At 45.3% G+C, this 16,934-nt stretch overlaps 1 protein-coding gene across 1 annotated transcript in view; it reads right to left on the bottom strand.

Moving 5' to 3' along the window:
- The window catches only part of LOC126184569 (uncharacterized), a 296,048-nt gene that overhangs the window by 81,319 nt on the left and 197,795 nt on the right, over positions 1 to 16,934 (bottom strand). Inside the window, exon 2 of the mRNA XM_049926997.1 lies at positions 7,215 to 7,358. Within this exon, the coding sequence (XP_049782954.1) occupies positions 7,215 to 7,358 (144 nt within the window). The remainder of the gene's footprint in view (positions 1 to 7,214; positions 7,359 to 16,934) is intronic.

Here is a 16,934-nt window from a genome sequence, read left to right as displayed (position 1 = left end):
GGGCTCCACACGCCTGCCCAACACAATGTGAGACCATCTTACTACAAGAGAAAGTTGCAACAGCCATCGCTCATGCCCTCTAAGTGCAGACGTAATTACACTATTTTACGCCTGTGCTCTGAGATTAGTATCCCAAGGCGAGGGGATAGGATGGATGTGTTTTTCTTTCTGTACGCATGATGTTACCTGAAACGGATACTAACGGAGGAAATTCACTTTAAAGACACCCAGACCACTTTATAGTAAGAGGGTAATTTCTTATTTAAATAATAATAACATTTGACAGTAAAATGTTGAAAAGAGGATGGAGACAAGAGGTCACTGGATAACAGATGTGATCCATATGTAGAGCTTCACATTGCATCCAAATATTTTTCACTATTGCGAATTCATATAACTTGCAACCCACATGCATTAGATGGAGAATACCATAGCATTCAGAATAAAATAACGCTACAATTTCCTCACACACATGGAACTAATGCGAGTATGACAACATCGTGTTGTCCCGTGATTGTTTCTGTCTAGCACACGCCATTTTTCCACTGTTGAATCGTATGTGGTGCCATAAATTAGACTATATCTACTTGTTACAACCCCTCTCTACTGATTCCATCACCTCTGCAATGATTTTGTTTTCTTTTTGTATTTCTAAGTATATACAAGGTGGTCCATTGAGCGTGACTGGGCTAAATATCTCACGAAATAAGCGTCAAACGAAAAAACTACAAAGAACGAAACTTGTTTAGCTCGAAGGGGGAAACCAGATGGCGCTATGGTTGGTCCGCTAGATGGCGCTGCCATAGGTCAAACGGATATCAACTGCGTTTTTTTTAATAGCAACCCCCATTTTTTATTACATATTCGTGTAGTACATAAAGAAATATGAATGTTTTAGTTGGACCACTTTTTTCGCTTTGTGATAGATGACGCTGCAATAGTAACAAACATTTGGCTCATAATTTTAGACGAACAGTTGGTAACAGGTAGGTTTTTTTAAATTAAAATACAGAACGTAGCTACGTTTGAACATTTTATTTCGGTTGTTTCAATGTGATCCATGTACCTTTGTGAACTTATTAATTCTAAGAACGCATGCTGTTACAGCTTGATTTCCTGTAAACACCACAATAATGCAATAAATGCTCAAAATGATGTCTGTCAACCTCAATGCATTTGGCAATATGTGTAACGACAATCCTCTCAACAGCGAGTAGTTCGCCTTCCGTAATGTTCGCACATGCATTGACAATGCGATGGCGCATGTTGTCAGGCGTTGTCGGTGGATCACGATAGCAAATATCCTTCAACTTTCTCCACAGAAAGAAATCCGGGGACGTCAGATCCGGTGAACGTGCGGGCCATGGTATGGTGCTTCGACGACCAATCCACCTGTCATGAAATATGCTATTCAATACCGCTTGAACTGCACGCGAGCTATGTGCGGGACATCCACCATTTTGGAACTACATCGCCATTCTGTCATGCAGTGAAACATCTTGTAGTAATATCGGTAGAACATTACGTAGGAAATCAGCATACATTGCACCATTTATATTACAATCGATAAAATGGGGGCCAATTATTCTTCCTCCCATAATGCCGCACCATACATTAACCCGCCAAGGTCGCTGATGTTCCACTTGTCGAAGCCATCGTGCATTTTCCGTTGCCCAATAGCGCATATTATGCCGGTTTACGTTACCGCTGTTGGTGAATGACGTTTCGTCGCTAAACGGAACGCGTGCAAAAAATCTGTCATCGTCCCGTAATTTATCTTCTGCCCAATGGCAGAACTGTACGCGACGATTAAAGTCGTCGTCATGCAATACCTGGTGCATAGAAATATGGTACGGGTGCAATCGATGTTGATGTAGCATTCTCAACACCGACGTTTTTGCGATTCCCGATTCTCGCGCAATTTGTCTGCTACTGATGTGCCGATTAGCCCCGACAGCAGCTAAAACACCTACTTGGGCATCATCATTTGTTGCAGGTCGTGGTTGACGTTTCACATGTGGCTGACCCTTTAGTGCATTACTCTGTCAACTGTTTTTCTAAAAGCTGTCTCTTTCTTGTAGCTGTCTAGGAAAATATTGAAGCAATCTCATGGTATTTTAATCCAGTTCTTATGTCACAAAAAGTTTCGGCTACTTCCTAAGTATAGATACAGATAACCTGTATTACTCTGAAGTACCCGTACCTCACCGAATTTTTGACATTTCCACATTCTTTCGGTATTTTCCATACGTAAATGTACAAGTGAGTACATGCTCTTGCTGCTTGCATAAATAGGTGTGACTTGCTATTTTTTTCATATACCATCTAATTTTCATATAGACTACCAACCCCATCAGGGTATCTGGTATACTTATTCCTCCAAATGTCGAAACTAAGTGCCAAAACCAGTGCTAAAATATACAGATAAACATACACTACTGGCCATTAAAACTGCTACACCAAGAAGAAATGCAGATGGTAAACGGGTATTCATTGGACAAATATATTATACTAGAACTGACATCTGATTACATTTCCACGCAATTTGTGTGCATAGATCCTGAGAAATCAGTACCCAGAACAACCACCTCTGGCCGTAATAACGGCCTTGATACGCCTGGGCATTGAGTCACACAGAGCTTGGATGGCGTGTACAGGTACAGCTGCCCATGCAGCTTCAACACTACACCACGGCTCATCAAGAGTAGTGACTGGCGTGTTGCGACGAGCCAGTTGCTCTGCCACCATTGACCAGACGATTTCAATTGGTGAGAGATCTGGAGAATGTGCTGGTCAGGGCAGCAGTCGAACATTTTCTGTATCCAGAAAGGGCCACGAAGATGACTTGCTACAGACGCGAAATTTAACCGACAGGAAGAAGATGCTGGGATATGCAAATGATTAGCTTTTCAGAGTATTCACATGAGGCTGGCGCCGATGGCGACACCTACAACGTGCTGACATGCGAACAAGAGGTGACCGAGACGTGTAACCAATGGCACCCCATACCATCACGCCGGGTGATACACCTGTATGGCGATGACGAATACACGCTTCCAATGTACGTTCACCGCGATGTCGCTAAACACGGATGCGACCATCATGATGCTGTAAACAGAACCTGGATTCATATGAAAAAATGACGTTTTGCCATTCGTGCACCCAGGTTCGTCGTTGAGTACACCATCGCAGGCGCTCCTGTTTGTGATGCAGCGTCAAGGGTAACCGCAGCCTTGGCCTCCGAGCTGATAGTCCATGCTGCTGCAAACGTCGTCGAACTGTTCGTGCAGATGATTGTTGTCTTGCAAACGTCCCCATCTGTTGACTCAGGAATCGAGACGTGGCTGCACGATCTGTTATAGCCATGAGGACAAGATGCCTGTCCTCTCGACTGCTAGTGACATGAGGCCGTTGGGATCCAGCACGGCGTTCCGTATTACCCTCCTGCACCCACCGATTCCATATTCTGCTAACAGTCATTGGATCTCGACCAACGCGAGCAGCAATGTCGCGATACGGTAAACCGCAATCGCGACAGGCTACAATCCGACCTTTATCAATGTCGGAAACGTGATGTTACGCATATCTCCTCCTTATACGAGGCATCACAACAACGTTTCACCAGGCAACGCCGGTCAAGTGCTGTTTATGTATGAGTAATCGGTTGGAAACATTCCTCATATCAGCACGTTGTAGATGTCGCCACCGGCGCCAACCTTGTGTGAATACTTTGAAAACCTAATTATTTGCATACCACAGCATCTTCTTCCTGTCGATTAAATTTCACGTCTGTAGCTCGTCATCTTCGTTGTGTAGCAATTTTAATGACCAGTAGTGTACATGAAATGCTGTGGGGGTAGAGTGTTGACATTATTCTGTTGTAAACACACACACACACACACACACACACACAGACACACACACACACACACACACACACACACACACACACACACACAGAAACACACATCACAGATTCGCTATTTCATGTGTTGGCTCCTCACAGGGGTCACCACCCCCTTGCCCTACCAGTGGCAGCAGAAGTGGCAGCGTCGCGAGCGTCCTGCAGTGGGTTCAGAGTTGCATCCAAAAGGTGCATTCAGCTACGTTAGGAGAAGGATATTGTTAATGATGGATCGAACAGTGGGAGTATTATTAGTTGTGGATCCAGCATGAATTGTGTCCAGGGATATTATTCAGGCCATATTCACCTGCACGGAGTCCAGGCTAATGGTTAAGGTGGATCCGTGTTTGCCAAGCAGTTCCGGGATAATCTTCAGTATGGATCCACCCGTGTATGATTTGAGGAAGTGTCGAAAACGTGTATCTGATAGTACTACATGTGGGAATACTGTTTGTGATTGATCCGGTATGCAGTACTTCTGCAAATGGCTCTGAGCACTATGGGACTTAACATCTATGGTCATCAGTCCCCTAGAACTTAGAACTACTTAAACCTAACTAACCTAAGGACGTCAAACAACACCCAGTCATCACGAGGTAGAGAAAATCCCTGACCCCGCCGGGAATCGAACCCGGGAACCTGGGCGTGATACTTCTGCAGTTATATGTATTTATACTTTGGAAGTAGCCAAATATTTTTGTGACATTAGCGGTAGATGAATTATCTCGTAGATAATTTCCTAGAAAGAGAGAGAAGTGTTAAAATCACAGCACAGTCCACCTTCAAATTGAGAGAGATCTGCACTAACGGTTGAGAGAGAGAGAGCTCGTCATAGATCCCACCTGAAAAAAATGGAGCATTTTCTTTATACAGAGGCAGGAGGTGGCATAGCATCATACATGTACTTAAACAAATTATATAGATGGGGTAATGGGTATAGAAGGGCTGGAACCAGTAGATATAAGATAGGGTATGACACCACATTTGATTTAAAAGTGCATAGATAGGAGCACGGTAGCACAAGATGACACTGTCACAATCCCATCAGTTCCATGTGCATGAGGAAATGGTAATGCTATTTTATTCTGAATGCGGTGGCGTTCTCCACCCAATATGTATGAATTGCAAGTATTATGTATTTAGAATAGTGAAAAATATTTGGATGCAGTTTATAGCTATACATATGCTTACATGTTGTTGTGGTATTCAGTCCAGAGACTGGTTTGATGCAGCTCTCCATGCTACTCTATCCTGTGCAAGCTTCTTCATCTCCCAGTGCCTACTGCAACCTACATCCTTCTGAGTCTGTTTAGTGTATTCATCTCTTGGTCTCCCTCTGCGATTTTTACCCTTGATGCCCCAGAATATGCCCTACCAACCGATCCCTTCTTCTAGTCAAGTTGTGATGCAAATTTCTTTTCTCTCCAATTCTATTCAATACCTCCTCATTAGTTATTTGATCTACCCATCTAATCTTCAGCATTCTTCTGTAGCACCACATTTCGAAAGCTTCTATTGTCTTCTTGTCTGAACTATTTATCATCCACGTTTCACTTCCATACATGGCTATACTCCATACAAATACTTTCGGAAACGACTTCCTGACACTTAAATCTATACTCGATGTCAACAAATTTCTCTTATTCAGAAACACTTCCCTTGCCATTGCCAGTCTACATTTTATATCCTCTCTGCCTCGACCATTAGTTATTTTGCTCTCCAAATAGCAAAATTCCTTTACTACATAAGCATCTCATTTCCTAATCTAATTCCCGCAGCATCACCCGAATTAATTCGACTACATTCCATTATCCTCGTTTTGCTTTTGTTGATGTTCATCTTATATCCTCCTTTCAAGACACTGTCCATTCCATTCAACTGCTCTTCCAAGTCCTTTGCTGTCTCTGACAGAATTACAATGTCATCAGCGAACCGCAAAGTTTTTATTTCTTCTCCATGGATTCTAATTCCTACTCCGAATTTTTCTTTTGTTTCCTTTACTGCTTGCTCAATATACAGATTGAATAACATCGGGGATAGGCTACAACCCTGTCTCACTCCCTTCCCAACCACTGCTTCCCTTTCATGCCCTTCGACTCTTATAACTGCCATCTGGTTTCTGTACAAATTGTAAATAGCCTTTCTCTCCCTGTATTTTACCCCTGCTTCCTTCAGAATTTGAAAGAGAGTATTCCAGTCAACATTGTTAAAAGCTTTCTCTAAGTCTACAAACGTAGGTTTGCCTTTCCTTAATCTTTCTTCTAAGATAAGTCGTAGGGTCAGTATTGCCTCACGTGTTCCAACATTTCTATGGAATCTAAACTGATCTTCCCCGATGGTGGCTTCTACCGGTTTTTCAATTCGTCTTTTGCAAACCGTGATTTATTAAGCTGATAGTTCGATAATTTTCACACATGTTAGAAACTTCTTTCTCTGGAATTGGAATTATTATATTCTTCTTGAAGTCTGAAGGTATTTCGCCTGTCTCATACATCTTGTTCACTAGATGGTAGAGTTTTGTTAGGCCTGGGTCTCCCAAGGCTGTCAGTAGTTCTAATGGAATGTTGTCTACTCCCGGGGCCTTGTTTGGACTTAAGTCTTTCAGTGCTCTGACAAACTCTTCATGCAGTATCATATCTCCTATTTCATCTTCATCTACTTCCTCTTCCATTTCCATAATATTGTCCTCAAGTACATCGCCCTTGTATAGACCCTCTATATACTCCTTCCTCCTTTCTGCTTTCCCTTCTTTGCTTAGAAATAGGTTTCTATCTTAGCTCTTAATATTCATACAAGTGGTTCTCTTTTCTACAAAGATCTCTTTAATTTTCCTGTAGGCAGTATCTATCTTAACAAAAATGGCTCAAATGGCTCTGAGCACTATGGGACTTCACTGCTGTGGTCATCAGTCTCCTAGAACTTAGAACTACTTAAACCTAACTAACCTAAGGACATCACACACATCCATGCCCCAAGCGGGTTTCGAACCTGCGACCGTAGCGGTCACGCGTTTCCAGACTGTAGCGCCTAGAACCGCACGGCCACTCCGGCCGGCCTCTATCTTATCCCTAGTGATACGCGCCTCTGCATCCTTACATTTGTCCTCTAGCCATCCCTGCTTAGCCATTCAACCTAGTGTGGGATAAATTATCTGAGAGGGCGGATTCTGCCTTTCAAGCTACGCAACGTAGTAGAACATGGAATTCCACAGTACGACGTCAGCAGCTCCTCCCTCATAGACATTTTCACGTCGCGTGAGAGGACGTGGCGGTGATTCGCTTACTGTTGAGGGAAAACAGACGTAGTTTACCTGAGGCAGTGGCTCGGCGAAAGTGGTGGCGGCAGAGGGGGCTGGCGCAGCAGCGAGTGGGAACCCGGGCCGCTTCCCACGGGGAGACAGGATGGCGCGCCCGGCGGGCACGCGCAGCTGCGACAGCGCTGCGCCGCAACACACCTGCAACACACCGGCCCCATTGCACTGCTTCTCTGTTCCGAGACTCCTCTGTGCTGCTCTCCACGAGGTGGGCGTACACGGGGCATGCGGATACCGGATACTGACGGATACAACCGAGGGATTAGCGACAGCTGAAGCAGTCTCAGCACTGTGTCCATGTAAATACACTACTGGCCATTAAAATTGCTGCACCAAGAAGAAATGCAGATGATAAATGGGCATCCATTGGACAAATACGAGGGCAGTTCAATAAGTAATGCAACACATTTTTTTTCTCGGCCAATTTTGGTTGAAAAACCGGAAATTTCTTGTGGAATATTTTCAAACATTCCCGCTTCGTCTCGTATAGTTTCATTGACTTCCGACAGGTGGCAGCGCTGTACGGAGCTGTTAAAATGGCGTCTGTAACGGATGTGCGTTGCAAACAACGGGCAGTGATCGAGTTTCTTTTGGCGGAAAACCAGGGCATCTCAGATATTCATAGGCGCTTGCAGAATGTCTACGGTGATCTGGCAGTGGACAAAAGCACGGTGAGTCGTTGGGTAAAGCGTGTGTCATCATCGCCGCAAGGTCAAGCAAGACTGTCTGATCTCCCGCGTGCGGGCCGGCCGTGCACAGCTGTGACTCCTGCAATGGCGGAGCGTGCGAACACACTCGTTCGAGATGATCGACGGATCACCATCAAACAACTCAGTGCTCAACTTGACATCTCTGTTGGTAGTGCTGTCACAATTGTTCACAAAAATCTGAACGAACTTCTCCTTCTTCATGACAACGCAAGACCTCACACAAGTCTTCGCACCCGAGAGGAGCTCACAAAACTTCAGTGGACTGTTCTTCCTCATGCACCCTACAGCCCCGATCTCGCACCGTCGGATTTCCATATGTTTGGCCCAATGAAGGACGCAATCCGTGGGAGGCACTACGCGGATGACGAAGAAGTTATTGATGCAGTACGACGTTGGCTCCGACATCGACCAGTGGAATGGTACCGTGCAGGCATACAGGCCCTCATTTCAAGGTGGCGTAAGGCCGTAGCATTGAATGGAGATTACGTTGAAAAATAGTGTTGTGTAGCTAAAAGATTGGGGAATAACCTGGTGTATTTCAATGCTGAATAAAACAACCCCTGTTTCAGAAAAAAAATGTTTTGCATTACTTATTGAACTGCCCTTGTATATTATACTGGAACTATAGTTCAATTCTTTTATCTTGGCGGCTCGCGCATGCCCGCCCAGACGCGGGAGACTGCTGCGTTGCCAGTTGCACACGACGCACGCGCCAATAGAAGCTGCGCCATAGTATAGCTAGTTTGCAAGCTTACGTTTAGGGGGGAGCGCGCAGTTCATGAAGTAAAGCCACCACGGCCGCATTAACCCTTTCGCTGTTACAAAGACGTGCTCCTTGCATTCCGCGCTGTGCGCGATTTTGTCACTGCACTGCTCGCCTGTGCAGACACATGGTGTTCCCACTGCTTTGACACACTTATCATTCGATTCCACAAAAACTATTTGGCCCAAAAATTAGATTTTTACGTGTCTTCTTGACTGATACCTTCCCCCCATAAATGACTTAATTTTGTTTCGATGTTCAACGCAGTTATTATGCAGCATTAAATGTAGTAAACCACTGCACGAAATTTTGAAGAGTTTGCAGAGGTAGAAGTCCATAGCGTATATTTCCGTATCGTCGATTTTAGTTGCCACAATGTTGAGAATGAAATGTGGAAAAGATACCTAAATTTCATATAAAATTTACTGTATAACAATATCTCATTTAAGTACCACATAGGTGTCGTATGTAATATTGAGAAATATTCCGTCTTTCGCGACTGTAACAAAAGTTTTATTTACACTGAGCACGTTTGGCTTTATTTTAAAGACGTGCCGTGAGTGCGAACAAAGAGGTGACCGCGACGTGTAACCAATGGCACCACATACCATCACGGCAGGTGATACGCCAGTATGAGGATGACGAATACGCGCTTCTAATGTGCGTTCACCGCGATGTCGCCAAACACGGATGCGACCATCATGATGCTGTAACCTGGATTCATCCGAAAAACGACGTTTTGCCATTCGTGCACCCAGGTTCGTCGTTGAGTACACCATCGGAGGCGCTCCTGTCTGTGATCCAGCGTCAAGGGTAACCGCAGCCATGGTCGCCGAACTGATAGTCCGTGCTGCTGCAAATGTCGTCTAACTGTTCGTGCAGATGGTTGTTGTCTCGCAAACGTCCCCATCTGTTGACTCAGGGATCGAGACGTGGCTGCACGATCCGTTACAGCCATGCGGCTAAGACGCCTGTCATCTCGACTGCTAGTGATACGAGGCCGTTGGGATCCAGATTCCATATTCTGCTAACAGTCTTTGGATCTCGATCAACGCGAGCAGCAATGTCGCGATACGATAAACCGCAATCGTGATAAGCTACAATCCGACCTTTATCAAAGTCGGAAACTTAATGGTACGCATTTCCCCTCCTTACACAAGGCATCGCAACAAAGTTTCACCAGGTAATGTCGGTCAACTGCTGTTTGTGTATGAGAAATCGGTTGGAAACTTTCCTCATGTCAGCACGTTGTAGGTGTCGCCATCGGCGCCAACCTTGTGTGAATACTCTGAAAAGCTAATCATTTCCATATCACAGCATCTTCTTCCTGTCAGTTAAATTTTACGTCTGTAGCACGTCATCATATAGCACGTCATCATGTAGCAAATTTAATGGCCAGTAGTGTAATCAATCATAAAAGACTCCACAAAAGTGTTTAATTTTTAATTTCTTCGCAAGTTTTTTCTATATCAAAATTAGTTAATGCATTGGGATATATATAAATGCCTGATTCTACTAGTCTCCTCCTGCTCTATAACCATATTGCGTTTATTATGTTATCTGATCCGATTATCATTTTCTCGTAACGTGTTTTCTTTTATCTCCATATCACTATCTTTAATATTTTGCAGTATGTCCTGTGATGTAAGACCCGTGCTGCATCTCACGGGACAGGTTTCTCTCCACGAGGAAAAAACACTACATTTCGGTACAGCCTCCAGTGTAGTAGATACCCTCTCTGGTAACGACTGGGTTCAGCAGGTCAAAGATATCACTGATGTGACTCCTCCCGTTGGTGCAGACTAGTATCCCTGTTCCAGAACTCAGGACAACTAACGCTGCACGAAGATCTCAGATGGACTGCCTTCTGAGGACGTCAGATTAGATCAACAGAGCTGTTTCTGACTGACAGATACAGTTTAGTTTTTGATTTAAAAGATACCTTTATTCTTTGAGTAGCCCATGGCTTCTTTGTAATTCGACTGTTTTTGTGCATCTGCACTGAAGAGATCATTTGGTCGTCACTCCCTAGTTATGTATATATACAGGGTGGTCCATTCATTGATCGTGACCGGGCCAAAAATTTCACGAAATAAGCGTCAAACTAAAAAACTACAAAGAACGAAACTTGTCTAGCTTGAAGGGGGAAACCAGATGGTGCAATGGTAGGCCCGCTGATGGCGCTGCCATAAAATAGTTCAAATGGCTCTGAGCACTATGCGACTTAACTCCTGAGGTCATCAGTCGCCTAGAACTTAGAACTAATTAAACCTAACTAACCTAAGGACATCATACACATCCATGCCCGAGGCAGGATTCGAACCTGCGACCGTAGCGGTCACGCGGTTCCAGACTGAAGCGCCTTTAACCGCACGGCCACACCGGACGGCTGGCGCTGCCATAGGTCAAACGGATATCAACTGCGTTTTTTAAAATAGGAACCCCCATTTTTTTGTTACATATTCGTGTTGTACGTAAAGAAATATGAATGTTTTAGTTGGCGCACTTTTTTCGCTTTGTGATAGATGGCGCTGTAATATGTGGTGTCTGTTCTTTTAGACATTTGCACTGAAGGGATCATTGGGCTGTCTCGCCTAGTTATGTATGTGTCGTGTCTGTTCTTTTGGACACCACACACACACACACACACACACACACACACACACACACACACACACACACGTATATATACAGGGTGAGTCACCTAACATTACCGCTGGATATATTTCGTAAACCACATCAAATACTGACGAATCGATTCCACAGACCGAACGTGAGGAGAGGGGCTAGTGTAACTGGTTAATACAAACCATAAAAAAATGCACGGAAGTATGTTTTTTAACACAAACCTAGGTTTTTTTAAATGGAATCCCGTTCGTTTTGTTAGCACATCTGAACATATAAACAAATACGTAATCAGTGCCGTTTGTTGCATTGTAAAATGTTAATTACATCCGGAGATATTGTAACCTAAATCTGACGCTTGAGTACCACTCCCCCGCTGTTCGATCGTGTGTATCGGAGAGCACCGAATTACGTAGAGGGAACGGTGATGGACCTTAGGTACAGAAGAGACTGGAACAGCACATTACGTCCATATGCTAACACCTTTTTATTGGTCTTTTTCACTGACGCACATGTACATTACCATGAGGGGTGAGGTACACGTACACACGTGGTTTCCGTTTTCAGTTACGGAGTGGAATAGAGTGTGTCCCGACATGTCAGGCCAATAGATGTTCAATGTGGTGGCCATCATTTGCTGCACACAATTGCAATCTCTGGCGTAATGAATGTCGTACACGCCGCAGTACATCTGGTGTAATGTCGCCGCAGGCTGCCACAATACGTTGTTTCATATCCTCTGGGGTTGTAGGCACATCACGGTACACATTCTCCTTTAACGTACCCCACAGAAAGAAGTTCAGAGGTGTAAGATCAGGAGAACGGGCTGGCCAATTTATGCGTCCTCCACGTCCTATGAAACGCCCATCGAACATCCTGTCAAGGGTCAGCCTAGTGTTAATTGCGGAATGTGCAGGTGCACCATCATGCTGATACCACATACGTCGACGCGTTTCCACTGGGACATTTTCGAGCAACGTTGGCAGATCATTCTGTAGAAACGCGATGTATGTTGCAGCTGTTTGGGCCCCTGCAATGAAGTGAGGACCAATGAGGTGGTCGCCAATGATTCCGCACCATACATTTACAGTCCACGGTCGCTGTCGCTCTACCTGTCTGAGCCAGCGAGGATTGACCACGGACCAGTAATGCATGTTCCGTAGATTCACTGCCCCGTGGTTTGTGAAACCCGCTTCATCGGTAAACAGGTAGAACTGCAACGCATTCTCTGTTAATGCCCATTGACAGAATTGCACTCGATGATTAAAGTCATCACCATGTAATTGCTGATGTAGCGACACATGAAACGGGTGAAAGCGGTGACAATGCAGTATGCGCATGACACTACTTTGACTCAGTCCACCGGCTCTCGCAATGTCCCGTGTACTCATGTGTGGGTTCATGGCAACAGCAGCTAACACACCAGCTGCACCCGCTTCTCCTGTGACGGGCCTGTTACGGACCCGTTTGCGTGCTACGACCATACCTGTTGCATACAGTTGGCGGTAGATGTTTTGCAATGTGCGGCACGTTGGATGCTCTCTGTCCGGTACCGTTCTGCATACACCCTGCAGGCTTCAGTTGCATTTCGTCGACACTCGCCATAGATGAGTATCATCTCCGCCTTTTCAGAGTTCGAATACACCATGGTCACAGTTCCTACAACACTACACTATCACAGACGTCTGGTAACACGGTGTACTACAGTTGGTCTGCGTGCGGAGACGAATGCAGAATAACAATAGCAGCAAGCGCTACATGCGGACACTGCGACAGCTAGACCAAACCACAACAGTGCACTACAGCCACACTGGTAAACACGGTCGTCATCGTAAACATGTCCCTGCAGATGCTACTCGCCGACCGTGGCCCGCGTTTGTTACAACACGCAACTGAACGTCGGAGGTTTCAAGCGTCAACTTTAGGTTACAATATCTCCGGATGTAATTAACATTTTACAATGCAACAAACGGCACTGATTACCTATTTGTTTATATGTTCAGATGTGCTAACAAAAATAATGTGGTTCCATTTAAAAAAACCGTAGGTTGTGTTAAAAAACATACTTCCGTGCATATTTGTATGGTTTGTATTAAACAATTACACTAGCCCCTCTCCTCACGTTCGGTCTGTGGAATCGGTTCGTCAGTATTTGATGTGGTTTACGAAATATATCCAGCGGTAACGTTAGGTGACTCACCCTGTATAACTGGGATTAGACAACCCGATGTTCCCTTCAGTGAAAATGCACAAACATCCGCAAAAATTTTTGGGAATCAGCAAATCGCTGTGAGTAATGAGGATAATGCGCAAGGGCACTACGTCAGTAGTGTGTTGATAAGTTGGCAATTTGAGTTGGCCAGGGACTGTGTCCAGATCTCGGGAGCAGTCTGTCTTTGGCAGCAGAGCAGCTCTGACCTGTTTATGTCCCAGCTGCAAAATGCTCGAGGAAGAGACAGTGTTTACACCACGTGTACTTGCGTGTGTTACTTGTTGAATTGATAGCAATGGCTATGGACCTGTCTGATCTTGACAAACAGCTTTCGGACATCACTGAACAAGTGCATTCGGATAGTGAAAAGATGTGTCATTCTGACAATCCACCCGCTGAGGTGTCCACCAGCCCTTCAGCTGCAGCAGATGATGCTGCTGAAAGTCCACAAACACTACATATCGGTACAGTAACCAGCGTAGTAGAGACCCTCGCTGGTACTGACTGGGTTGAGGAGGTCGAAGACATCACTAATGTGACTCCTCCCCTTGGTGGAGACTATCATCCCTCTCCCAAATGCCGGCCGCGGTGGTCTAGCGGTTCAGGCGCTCAGTCCGGAACCGCGCGACTGCTATGGTCGCAGGTTCGAATCCTGCCTGGGGCATGGATGTGTATGATGTCCTTAGGTTAGTTAGGTTTAAGTAGTTCTAAGTTCTAGGGAACTGATGACCACAGATGTTAAGTCCCATAGTGCTCAGAACCATTTGAACCATTTGCACCTCTCCCAAATCTCAGGACAACTAACGGTGCACGAAGACGTCAGATGGGCTATCTTGTGAGGACGTGCGATGAGACCACCGACTAGGTAGATTTTCTCCAGTTCTTACTGTGTGAAGGTGATGGATACTCGGATCCAAGCATACAAAACGGGGACAGTTAACGTTACTACAATTATATCTCCTGTGAAACAGGACATGCCGTATGCCTCAGATGTGAATATGCTGATGGCCCATGAAATCTATACTACTGTGTTCCCGGAAGTATATGGCTACATATCCTATACCACGTCAAACTCGAACAACGACAGTGGAATGACAATATTGGTCCGAGAGAGGGTCCCAGGTCGCAACTCGGCTTATATTCCATTGGCACTGCTTCTGGCGATAACAGTTCATGGGATCTGTATTGTCAATGTATGCGCCCCATCCAGCACAGCAAACAGACAAGCACGTGCAAAATATTATTCGGAAGAGATCGTCCCCTTATTTACTAGCGGATTCGGTCATTTACTGGTAGGTGGAAACTTCAACTGTGCATTAGCCTCAAAGAATCAAACTCCACGATACAGTACCTGTCGTGAACTACAAGGGATACGCCAGGAAGTGGACTTATACGACACATGAGATGGAATGCATGGGAATCGAGAGGAATATACATTTTTCACTAGTCATTCGGCAAGCCGACTTGATCGCATATATGTTTATATTGGTCCATGGGATAAAGTGGTAGACGCTGAACGATGGACCACTGCCTTTATCGACCGTCTAGCTTTTCTGTGTACCATATCCCTCCCTCAACAAAAAGGGTGGAGAAACCGTGGCACATGAAAACTCAATTCGTCACTGTTGGCGGACCCTGAATGTCGTCAGTGAGTCGAAGATGTATGGGTGACGTGCCAACGCCGCATTACGACTTACAACTCTATTCTTTACTGGTGGTTAATACGTGCTAAACCGATGATGTGAAGAGCTCTTACACAATACGGTAGCCGGCCGAGGTGGCGGTTCTAGGCACTACAGTCTGGAACCTCGCGACCATTACGATCGCAGGTTCGAATCCTGCCTTCGGCATGGATGTGTGTTATGTCCTTAGGTTAGTTAGGTTTAAGTAGTTCTAAGTTCTAAGGGACTGATGACCTTAGAAGTTAAGTCCCATAGTGCTCAGAGCCATTTGAACAATTTTTGAACAATATAGTAGGTATAAGACGAGTTGAATAAGGGATACTCTTTTATTATGGCGCAGTGCTTCGTGAGTTGTCATTTCGGGATCCGACTCTAGAACATCTTGCAGAATTTCATCTTGTCAAGGCACACATCCTGTCGATCACGCAATACATCATGAGCTGCGAAAACACAAACAAGACTGCCGATCATTAGTCACCGAGCTCCATGACACAGAGGGTCGACAACTAATGACACAAAAGGACATTTTGGTTGGATTTTTGAAAAATTTCTGCCACCACTTTGCCGGCTCTTCGACGGACAACCACATAGTGGAGGACATATTGCAACAATTGCCAGCGAGACTGACTAAGGTGGATAAAGGCTGCAGGAATGGAGTCATAAATCCTCAGGGCCAGATGGGATAACATTAGAATTTTTTCGGGAATTCGCGTAAGCGGTGGTGCCCCAATGGATGTCGATGTACAATGAGCTGACGCCTCTGACATGCGCATGCCGCCGGATTTATTCTATCCATTCCAAAGTCGGAGGGGAGTAGCAGTGCAAATCAATAGCGCTCACTCACCATGCTAAACAACGACTACTAAATCCTTGCACGACTGCTAAGAGTCCCGTCTTAAATTGGCAATATGGAGGACTATCTCATCTGATCAGGCAAGCCGAGGGTTGCGTAGCGGGAACGTGTCGAATACGAGCAGCTCTAATATCGATTGACTTTCATCGTGCATTCGACATGGTAAACCATGATTTTTTTATCGTTTTTATGAGCCGAATGGGGGTTCCATGGGTCTTCATCTCTATAGTTATGAGACTGATCCGAAGGGCTACATCAAAGATGATGGGAGCAGGCTCAGTTCAACAGTTCGGTCCGAATGGTTCAAATGGCTCTGAGCACTATGCGACTTAACTTCTGAGGTCATCAGTCGCCTAGAACTTAGAACTAATTAAACCTAACTTGGTTCAAATGGCTCTGAGCACTATGGGACTTAACAGCTGTGGTCATCAGTCCCCTAGAACGTAGAACTACTTAAACCTAACTAACCTAAGGACATCACACACATCCATGCCCAAGGCAGGATTCGAACCTGCGACCGTAGCAGTCGCGCGGTTCCGGACTGCGCGCCTGGAACCGCGAGACCACCGCGGCCAGCTAAACCTAACTAACCTAAGGACATCACACATATCCATGCCTGAGGCAGGATTCGAACCTGAGACCGTAGCGGTCGCTCGGTTCCAGACTGTAGCGCCTATAACCGCACGGCCATTCCGGCCGGCAGTTCGGTCCAACTAGGGTGCCAGTTTGAGTGATGCTTTTTGCAATAGGACTCGAATTGCTGATGCGTGTTACGCGACGCTCTCTCACTGGAATAACGCTACGTGAGACTTCATTCATTTATCGTGGCTATGCGGACGACCTGATGCTCCTTGGGCGCCCAGGACGTGAAG

Source organism: Schistocerca cancellata, chromosome 4 (assembly GCF_023864275.1).
Source record: "Schistocerca cancellata isolate TAMUIC-IGC-003103 chromosome 4, iqSchCanc2.1, whole genome shotgun sequence".
Taxonomy (NCBI): domain Eukaryota; kingdom Metazoa; phylum Arthropoda; class Insecta; order Orthoptera; family Acrididae; genus Schistocerca; species Schistocerca cancellata.
This window is presented reverse-complemented; position numbering and strand designations above follow the sequence as displayed.